At 47.7% G+C, this 11,290-nt stretch overlaps 1 protein-coding gene across 1 annotated transcript in view; it reads left to right on the top strand.

The window, feature by feature from the left end:
• Nucleotides 1–8,048, top strand: part of EEF1E1 (eukaryotic translation elongation factor 1 epsilon 1) — a 47,046-nt gene extending 38,998 nt beyond the window's left edge. The window contains exons 3-4 of the mRNA XM_078685823.1: nucleotides 2,657–2,752; nucleotides 7,385–8,048. Coding sequence (XP_078541949.1) covers nucleotides 2,657–2,752; nucleotides 7,385–7,525 — 237 coding nt within the window. The 3' untranslated portion in view covers nucleotides 7,526–8,048. The remainder of the gene's footprint in view (nucleotides 1–2,656; nucleotides 2,753–7,384) is intronic.
• The last annotated feature ends 3,242 nt before the right edge of the window (nucleotides 8,049–11,290 follow it).

The following is an 11,290-nucleotide window of genomic DNA, read 5'->3' on the forward strand; positions in this document are numbered from 1 at the left end:
CTCAGGGACACAAAGACTTCCCTTGCAGCATCCCTAAACTTCACTGTTGGGAGTTCTGACCTGCCTAGTGGTGCCACTCCTAGTTCTGGACCACTGGAGATGATTGCAGGGCTGCAAACCCCAAGAAGAATATTCCTAGCGCCATTGTCAATGCTGCTACCTGCACCAACGAGGTGGTTACATCTCTCTGGATGAGTGCAGCACTGACTGTGATGACACCGCAGCCCTGACGCCGTCGCCGATCGACTCTGACGCCGTCATCAAGGCCACTGCCTGCACGTAACCCAAGGGCAACGCTTGTGGAGTGCACAAAGCCCTGCTCGACGCCGGCGCCTCCCGTCCACCCTCACGTAGTCAATAACCGACATAGGTGACTGACTGACGTTGCACCGTCTTAAGGAACCGCCTCATCACCTCCCCTGCACAGTAAGGAACCGACGCCGCCTCTCTCCTGCGTAGCAGCAAGGAACTGCCATTTCAACTCCCCTACGTAGCAGTAAGGAGTTGCCGCCTCCCCTCCGTATCAGTAAGGAACAGACGCCTCACTTCCCCAGTGACAGTAAGGAACCGACTGCGCCCGGCAGAGGCACCTAATCACCACCCCAACCCTGTGCGACGTCGTTGTTTGGATCATACCAAAAGGTATTGTTTCTCTGGGAGTCTGTGTGACTCCGTGGCTGGCCCGGGCACCTCGTGCTCGACGCCGTTCTTAGGATTTTTACCTGTCACGAAGTTTAGATAGCCCTAATTGGAGTCTTCTAAGAGCTATATTTTTGCAAGAAGCCTTTTACATGTGATATTTTGAGCTGTGTATGTTGGAATTTTGTCGCTTTGGTCTTGTTTGGTTTAGATAAGCATACTTTATTTTTCTAACCTGGTGTGGTGTCCATTTGTGGTGTTTTCACTGTGCTACTGTTGGTTATATACAAATGCTTTACACATTGCCTCTGTACTTTAGCCTGACTGCTCTGTGTCAAGCTTCCGGAGGTGAGCACAGGCAGACTTAGGTGTGTACTTTACTCATCTTGACTAGAAGGAAGGGTTCCTACTTGGACAGGGTGTATACCACTGCCAACTAGAGACCCCCAGTTCTAACTCAACCCTTTCTGGCAAATTTACTAGAGCAGTAAGTAGGGTAGTTGGCTATATACATGGTAATAAGCTTGGTTTCTGTAGGATCGGCAAGCCAGTACTGATTTTCTATTTGTTACGAACTGTCTCTGAGCTAAAGATTGCATTGACCATCTTAGTTGCTCTACCACAGATTAAAGGATATGGATCGTCCAGCAATGGTTCCCAACAGCAAGGCTCTAACATCTATTTCTTGGTTTGACAGGAATTGATTTCAAAAGCAGTTCGCCCTTCTATCATCCTGGGGATAAAATGTAGGTTCATCCAGGGTCATGGAATCGCTAAAGGAGGGGTAGATACTTTCTACCTTTTCCTGAAAGACCAAGATCACTACAGAAAGCCTAAGAACTGTGGATGATACTTGCCAAATAGGCCGGTTTAAGGAAGGAGTGAAGAGCTGAAAATGGAACCCCCTTCCTGTGTGTAGTCCTGATTCTGGAGGAGGCTGCTGTTGCCCTCTGTGTTGGAAAGCATGCTGGTGATGGTAGCGCTCTAGTGCCTAATAAGGCTAGAAAACTACTGTTCAATAGGACTCGATTACCAGCAAGTAGGAGTGGGGGAAACTTAGCCATCTAGTGACTGCTTAAATGTGTTATAGCTGTGGCCTAAAAATATAGTAGTTGGACCTCACCTTAACAGGACTTCAGCTATTCTTTCACTGAGAAAGGTTGGTGGAGTATTGCTAATTCTTTCACTTGGTGGTGTAACCTAGTTCGAAAGGGTGCTGCCCTTTGTGTTCTATCAGATGCATTTCCCCCTGGAAGAGGTAGTAATGTTAAATAGTGAGAACCACCACTCTTATTGTGGGTATCTCGAAGGACTATTGACTCAAATTATGGCATGCTGGTTTTTGTTCAATGGCTGGTCACTGATTTTCATTAACATTAGCAAAGATCCTGGAAGCAAGAGCATCAGAAACTGGTAGCAGTGATGGCATGTACCACACCCTGAAGTCTATACAGATTTAAGATGGATGCCTACTGTGCAGCATCCGTGTCACAATAATGATATGGCTGAACTGAAAACAATGTACAAGCTGTGGTCCTCTATCCTTAGCCATCTTTTCTCACCTTCAAGGTAGCAAAAAATGTGGTGTCAGCTTGGGCGCTTTTAAGGGTTAGACCTAGATGTGGTGCCACCCAAGCCAGTTTCTGGTACTTTCAATGCCCTGGATCATGGAACTTTATTATTCAGCTTTGAAGCAATTAGAGGAGAGACAGTCATAAGGTCGGTAAGTAGTTCTCAGATCTTTTCTCCCTATACTTAGCTGTTACCTTTCAGAATTTAGTCATATGATCTGACGCATGCTAGAAGTAATGGGAAAAAAATTTGTAGAAAATGCCGGATGTGTTGTGGATTCACCTAGTCGATTGTTGCACCCTCAACCCCTAAACCAAAATATCCTTCAGAGAATGTATATTTTTGGCAAGAGTTGACTGACGTAGGGTTCAGCAATGAATGGTGTTTTCTAGTTGTTACTTGTCCTTTTATTAGGTGATAACTCACTAGTTTTCCTTTCTTTTAGGATCTTAACTTGTATCTTGAAGATAAGGTCTATTTCGTTGGAATGAGATTCACATTGGCTGATATTCTTATGTATTACGGACTGCATCCAATAATGGTGAGTTATGATATTGTTTATATAACATTGATCAAGGAGCACTAGGATTGATGTACCACATGTTTGGTTTTCTTTTCTGCTAAGGAGATTTGTTATCCTAGGCTGATTTCATGATTGTCAGCATATAATTGGAGTCAATTTTTCACGGATTGCCTCCACAATGAATAACCCTTTTCATGCCGTGGCGTTTTGTGCAACGCACCCTCCCCCGTCATTTTTCGTACTTTTTCTGCAAGGCCATTTGTTTTTAGGCATTGCAAGCTATTTATTGACGCATGCTCTACACAGAATTGCCAAACTGACTAACAAAAAATCTGTTTTGCTTACTACAGAAATTTTCTTAATCTCCTGAGTTTAGGAACACCACATTTCTTTGGGTTTTCAAATGGACAGTGGCCTTTGCATGCAGTTCTGTAATCATGGCAGAATCTCTGATTATATAGCACTGTCTATTTCTTGACTGATTCCATTAGCAGGCACCTAAAGAAACTATGAGACTACATACGTCTTAATTGTTCACATCCTAAGTGGCACACACCCTTCATCGTGATTGGCTGGCCAAGATAAATTACAGAACCTGGAAATTTTTCTTGCTGTTATAAAAGAGATTGTATTCCCTTCGCCCACCCTCACAGAGAAGCTTTTCAGTCAGGAAGGTGACAGTTTTACATGGATTTGCAGGGGTCTGATGATTGCTTATATAACAGATGGGTATATTTATTTTGAGTTTGGTCTCTCCACATCTTAAGACCAGAAAATGCTTAATAAAATGTCAGCAAAATAGTAGGAGTATTGTATCCTGTGTGTTGTGGGTGGGGTTGGATATAGGGACCGTATTGATGGGAAGCAGGCCCTCCTTCTCATTGGAGGGCAGCTTTTAGACTTTTTACTACATGGCAATTGTGAGATTCGTACTCTGCAAAGGTATATGTACTTGGGAAGATGACACCCTTATATCTCTATCAGCTGAGTCCAGCTATTGGTGCTTTCTTTCTCATCTCGAATGGTCATGGTAACAAGCTAAGTGCCACTAATGACTAGCAGATAATATGTGATAGAAAACTTGTGACTCTCTCTTAACAAGTGACCTGAATCTCTCCTCCCAGGCCACTACCCCACACCTGCCTGAACATCTTTGGGGTTTAAGGTTTTAACTGTAGGCTCTGCTCCTCACTTTGACCTGTCACTGTCGGAGCTATGCATCTTCTTTCAGTGAGGTGATCTTACATTGCTGCAGCACGTGTTTTGCTGCCTGTATGCTGTATGCTGTGTGCTACGCGCCTGGACCGCCCCCTGCTTCTCAGACATTCCACCGCTACGACGCCAGCACCCTTCTCGCTCTCAACCCGGGACACAACGCCACCTGCCATCTAGCATCACCAACGAAGACCCTTGGACCCTTCGCCTGCTGGAACTCCAATCGCACCTGCAGCCACTCCATCACGCCAGCTCCTCTTGCTGTCCAACAGCACACCTGTCCGGCTGAACTGCACCCTCAACGTGCGGTCCCACAAACACGCCACAGAAATCTGGGACCTCTTCGACACCACCACTCTTGACATCACTTTCTTCACTGAAACCTGGACCAACCCCTGCTCTGGACTGGACATAGCCATCCCGACGGCAACAAAATGACCCGCAAGGACTTCCCCAGCCGCCTACGAGGAGGCATCGCCATCTTTCACAAAAGCACACTCCGACTGGCCATTCGCTCTCCGACCCAACAAAAACCATTGAACACCTCCACTTGCAGATCTGGACCAACACTTCCCTCTGTGATACCCTCTTCTACAAGCCCCCCGGCCTTACCCCCTTCACCGACACCATTGTTGACCTCATCGCACCCCATGCTCTCCCATCCAGTGACTACATCCTGCTCCGAGGCCTCAACTTCCACATGGACAACCCCAGTGACCAAAAAGCCAGCTCCCTTCTGGAGAACCTTGCCAACATCAGACTCAAGCAGATAGTCACTGCACCGACCCACATGCTTAACCCTGTCTTCTCTGCCAGCGGGAACAATCAACTAATGCCACACCATTGAACTCTCCTGGACCGACCATCACTGCGTGCATCTTGCCTTCACCACATCCACCGCACACCACTGTTATCGTTGCCCATGCTCCCCTTCGCAGCTGGATCAAGTCAACCGAAGAACTTCTCGTCAACTCCCTCAGCACAACCACTCTGCCAACACTGCAGCACAGAACCACCACCGATGGATCTTCAACTAGGTCGACTCCTTAGAACCCCTCCGGAAAAGACCAGGCAAGCAACACTACAAGAAGGCCAGCTGTTCACTCCCACACTCCACTAGTCCAGACTTGCCTGCAGACAACTCAAGAAGATATGGAGGAACAACAAAAAACCCGGAAACTCACGCAACCTTCAAATCCGCCATCAACGCACATCACCTCCTCCTGAAAACCACAAAGAAAACAGCCCTCCAAGACAGAATCAAAGCCATGGCACACAACAGCAAAGAACTCTTTGCCATTGTCAAGGAGTGTGCCAGGCCCAACAGAGAGACATAGACGTTCATCCCCCCCCCTCCTCCCAAGACCTTGATCTTGTGGTCCAAGCGGCACCCCAACAGACCGTGCTCTGCTGGACCGCCCCTTACAACAGAAGACACACTCAAAACCATGAAGAGCAACCACTCGGGTGCCCCAACGGATCCTTACTCTTACTATATTTTCCACAGAGCAGCTGCCTCCATCGCCCCGTAGCTTCGCCGCACCATCAATTGCTCCATCGAAACCGCCACCTTCCACGATGACTGGAAACATGCTCAGATTAACCCCCTGCCGAGGAAGCCGTCCTCCGACCCGACAGACCTCAAGAACCTCGAACCCACCTCCTTCCTTCCCTTCCCAAACAAGGTCATCGAGAAGACTTTCAACGCCCAACTCTTCCAGTTAATCAAAGTGAGCCACGTCATGGACACGTCCCAATCCGGCTATCAAAGCAACCACAGCCAGGAGACCGCAGGCCTCTCCTCCACCGACGACATACCCTCCCTCCTCGACCAGGGCGAGACTGCAGCCCTCATCCTACTGCACCTCTCGGCCACCTTCGACACAGTCTCCCACTGCATCCTAATCATGAGACTCCATGACGCAGGCATCCGCGATAAGGCTCTGGACTGGATCCACTCCTTCCTCACCGGCCGGACCCAGCGAGTCAGACTACTACCGTTCCTCTCAGAAGCCACATAGATCAGCTGTGGAGTGCCCCAGTGTTCCTCCCTGAGCCCCACCCTCTTCAAAGCTTACATTGCCCCCCTTGCAGTCATCGTCCGAAACCACGGACTCAACATCTTCTCCCATGCCGACAACACCTAGCTGATCCTCTCCCTCCCCCAACAAACCCACAACCGCCAGAACCAACTACCACAGTGGAATCAAGGCTGTTGACACCTGGATGAAAGACAGCTGCCTCAATGTGAACTCGGACAAGACCAAAGTACTCATCCTGGGACCCACCCCTTCAGCTTGGAACAACTTCTAGTGGCCAGCCGCTCTGGGATCTAACCTCTCCACCCCCCACTCTGACGGACCACAGAAGCAACTTTGGCTTCATACTAGACTCATCGCTCACTGTGAATTGCCAAATTAATGCAATTTCCTCAGCCTGCTTCCATACTCTCCGCCTCCTTCGAAAGACATTGAAATGGATCCCCACAGAATCCAAAACGACGGCCCACGCACTCACCACCAGCAGACTCAGCTACGGCAATGCACTCAATGCCGGCGTCAACCAACCAGAAACCGCTCACGAAACTACAGAATGTCCAAAACGCCACAGCCATGCTGGTCCTCAACATCCCCCGCCGCAGCCACATCACACAACGCCTCCGACAACTCAGCTGGCTCCCTGTCAACAAGTGAATCACTTTCAAGCTCCTCACTCACGCCTACAAAGGTCTACACAACGAAAGACCAGCATAACTGAACCACTGCCTCACATCCCAAGTACCTCCCAGTCAACTCCAATCCTCCCAATTCGCCCTGCCTCCGTCCCCAGAATCTATAAACCCAGAACTGGTGGAAGGCCGTTCTCCTACCTCGCAGCCAAGACCTGGAACACCCTCCCCCTCCAGGAATCTGCGTCACTGACCCAAATCAGGACGAACCTCAAGACCTGTCTCTTCGAGTGATCCTACACCCAGTCCCTACCTGCAGCCCCCTCTCATCCGCCACCTTGGGCCCCCCCAGGTAATTGACTGAGTGCAAGGGAATCTCTCATTGTTGATAACTGCACTATACCTACTCTGTTTGAGGGACGTTTGCACTACTGTAACCACTCTGCTCTTTAGGGAAAGCTTGTACTGCTACTTTGTGTGTTGCCGAAGCCTGCATTGCTTCTTGTAGTCCGACTCCTATCTGAGGTTTCTCAATAGGAGGTGGAAATATTTTCATTATGTTTGTGTCGGTATTTTGATAATGGAGCCCAGCTTTATACGAATGATATTTACTGAGAATGCTGTTGGGTTACTGGGTAAAAATCGAAATGGGTTTTGTGAAACGTAAGATTAACCCATGTTTAGTAGCAAATGATTTAAGTCTCTAAAATTGTAAATATTCTTGAGTGCTTTCCAATCACACAGTATTTATTCTTCTCCCCTTTTAGGCTACCCTTTCTATTCAAGAGAAGGAGAAATATGAAAATGTCTCTCGATGGTTTTGTCATATTCAGAATTATCCTGGTATCCGGCAGCACCTGCCCAATATTGTCTTCATCAAGAACAGACTCTACAACAATATGCACTAGACACTCTTAGTCCTGACACTGAAATGTATGGAATTCAGATGATGGAAGTGCATATGGTTGCTCTTCACCATAAATGTCAACGTGCTGCACTTCCAACCAATTTCTTTTAAACCCTGCAGAAATGATGATATCACACATTATTGGCATTTGGGGAGCAGTGTCTCATAACATCCTATTATTGACTAGTGTTTACTTCCAGTGCACTGGTTGCAATCGAAGTTAACAACCCTGTAGCCTTTTTTATTTATATTACTGAAATGTGTGCCACACCCTAAATGTTTGTACTGCTTACCCTTTATATGTTTTTACTGTGTGGAAGAAATGCAAATGTGTTGCCTTACCCTAAAAATCGTGCAGGTCGATTATTATTTTTTTCTTCCCCTTTTTAGTTAGCTAGACTGCGTAAAAGAAACATATTATTTTTATTTTCTCCTGGTGCCAAGGTTGGTGGAAAAATGGAAGTTTTAAGTTAATTGTCTTTGCTAATATTTATGTGAAGTAAAAATAGCATAAGAAATCTTGACTTCATTCAGTTTAATTTGTGTACCGAAGACACTGTATTGGTACTGTACCCCGAAGCATATTACATGACCACAATGGCGGCCCCCTCAAGCTCCTTTAGCTTAGGTTTGGCTGTACTGGAAAGTAATTCAAAAGTCTGCGAGTAGAACAATATTTGCATGCGCAATAGCCCTTTACTGGACCCCATCACGTCCTTTAGCCTCTGCTGCTACAGCTATGCTAACAGCAGACAGATCACCCTAAAAGGGAATCTAGATTAGCTAGCACTTGTGAGTAACCATCTTAATCTAAACCCTTCCAAAACCGAGATCCTAACCTGTGACAAAATGGCTGAATGGCCATTATCCAATCACCAGGCCTCAGGAACAAGACCCTCTGTCACTTTTATCAACTGAAGTGAGAAATGTGGGAGCGGTCATGGCTTCCAGCCTTTCCATTTTCCTTTAATTCATGCACAGTGCTTTCTACACAATGCACATTTTGTAACACTTTTTTAATAATCTTGGTTCTCTCAAACCCTGAAGGTCAATTTCCCCTTTGTCATGTCTTGGCTACACAACACAAACTGCACTTATCTATGGACCCTGCTCTTCCTGTTGCAACTGAGCAGCTCTTACCCTTCACCCTTTTTAACACATTATACCAGTGCCGCAAGCACTTTACTGTTGGCTCTACTTTCACAAGACTCTTTTATCGCCCACGGACCCATTCACAAAAATGATGTATACTTGATCCAACTTAACACCAAAGCAGTGCTTGGAATGGAAAAACAGAAGTGCAGGTACTCTGTTACAGAGTACCTGCTTGTTTCTGAGAAGTGCCGGTACTCTGCAATTAAAAGTATTGCATTTCTCTTGAGAAGTGGCAGTATTAGCCCTCTCAAATTAAAAAAGTGCCGGTACTCGGTACCGGATAGCACCGGCCCATTTAAAGCCCTGCACTAAAGATATTCACAGAATATACCCTCCTTTCTCATCTAACATCTCGGCTATTCAGCCTCCCCTTCCCCGCCCCCTCACCACTAGACGGAATAGAGGAACCTCATTATCTATTCATCTGCAAAACAGTGAAATTCTCTTCTGGCAAAGACAAGAAGTATCTTGGGTAACTTAGACTTAATGAAAGAAATAACGATCTGCTTCTTCCCAAACAGATGATGTTGGATTAAAATGACTCACCCACACAAAGCATAACAGATACATATACTTCCTCAAGGATGGTAGGCCTGGCCAGATGTGCAGCTATCTGTAACTGAGCCTCGTTCTGCTCCAGATATAATTACAGCAAAATGATCGCAGAAGTTCAACCCACTACTCATTCTGCATGTCACCAAAACACTACCAACCAGACAGAACAATAATGTACATCTCAAGCTTTCTATCCCTCACCACTCCTTGCTCCACTACACGCTTACATGCTGTGATCAATTGTGGGATAAGAGCACCGTTCTTGCCTCATACACATCATAAACACTTATCACGTTGGCTACACTGAAATTCTGTGTACAGTGTACAGAGCAAACCTAGGCTGACAGCGGTCTAGGGTTGGATGTGTTTTGGTTCAGATTGCATCTGACCTGGCAGTTCGGGCTGGACTGTTCCTTATGGAGCAAGGCCAAGGCTGATTTGCATATGGTTGTCTCACGCCTGAGGTGGCATAGTTGGCACAAAAAGACGGACTGAAAGGACCGAGACCATTTTCTGTTTACCAAAGTAATTTTCTATGTGTTTCACTTCATTGCTTCCTTCATTCATTCCTTTATCCAATGGAACAAGAAGATCAAAGGAGAATCTCTTCCAGGAGCTTCACTGGTGGTACCAGATGTTCATATGGTCCTGTCCTCCGTTACAAACTTTGCGAACTCTGGTAGCAGTTATTTTTTCATACTGACATCACAAACAGTTTGTTTTGTTGATGCCTTGAGTATTTTCCTTTTTGGGTTTCGCCTGCCGAAGGCTGCGCTCTGCGCAGCTTTTCGGCGCAGGTGAAATCCTTTGTTGACAATAAGGACTTCGGGAACGTCCCCCGGCTCTCATTGGCTAGCTCCATAAATGGAGGCTAGCCATTGAGTGCCGGATCTGTCCGTCAAGGCCGGACCAGATTCGGGGGCGTTCCCGAGATTTTTTCCCTGGGCGGAGTTACGTTTTTTCCCGTTCCCTCCCCTTTCACTGAAAGTGATTTCAGATGCGCTGTCCATTCCCGCCCCCTCCGTGTGCCTTTCTGCCCCCCTCGCTGTCCTGTGCACGTTTCCCGCCGTCCGTGTCCTCTCCCGCCCCCTCCCGCCGTCCGTGTCCTCTCCCGCCCTCCTCCCGCCGTCCCTGTCCTCTCCCGCCCTCCTCCCGCCGTCCGTGTCCTCTCCCACCCTCCTCCCGCCGTCCGTGTCCTCTCCCGCCCCCTGTGTCCTCGTAGGTGCTTGTTTGTGTTAGGAAACAGGACCTGGAAAAATAATTGTTCGTTGTGGGATCTCGAGCTGTGACGTCAGAGCAGTGGGGAATAAATGTCAGCTATGAGTGACTGGAAGCAGCTGCCAAGTAAAATTTAACTTTTGTTTTTCGTGGTGATATAATTAAATATGTGACCCAAGCGTGCAGGAAAAACGAAAGGGAAAGAAAGTAACACCATTAAAAACGGGCTTTTGTATTGTGTGTGACAGAGGGTTGAGTTAACGTCGGTAAAGTTGGAGACGAGGTCATGTGTCACGACTAAGCAAGAGTTGCCTGTCACCGAGGCTGTGACAGGGCGAGCAGCTCTCGGCTGGGGAGGTGCTGTCTGAGGTGAGCTCCACAGCACAGAGGCACAAGGGAGACCCTCTCAACAGCAGTGTCAAGAAGAGGTCAGCAACGTTGTGAACTAGTCAGCTAGAGCGACAGCGCCCTCAAAGAGGGACAGACACCAGCGACAGCACCCTCAAAGAGGGGCAGACACCAGGGACAGCACCCTGAAAGAGGGGCAGACACCAGGGACAGCACCCTGAAAGAGGGGCAGACACCAGAGACAGCACCCTCAAAGAGGAGCAGGCAGCAGGGACAGCAGCCAGACGAAGAGTTGACAACCCTTTTAAACGGGGTCAGAACCGCAGTGGCCCAGAGCAGAGAGACGTATGCGGGGACAGGAAGCGGGAGTAAGCATGAGCACCCACGTGGCCTGGAAGAAGAGGTAAGCAGCACCGAGGACTGGAAGCGAGGGGGGGCAGCACAATTTGTGACGGAGCAAACAGCGGAGCGTCTCGGTCTCAGAGTCGAA

The sequence above is a fragment of the Lissotriton helveticus genome, chromosome 4_1, assembly GCF_964261635.1.
Source record: "Lissotriton helveticus chromosome 4_1, aLisHel1.1, whole genome shotgun sequence".
NCBI classification, from domain to species: domain Eukaryota; kingdom Metazoa; phylum Chordata; class Amphibia; order Caudata; family Salamandridae; genus Lissotriton; species Lissotriton helveticus.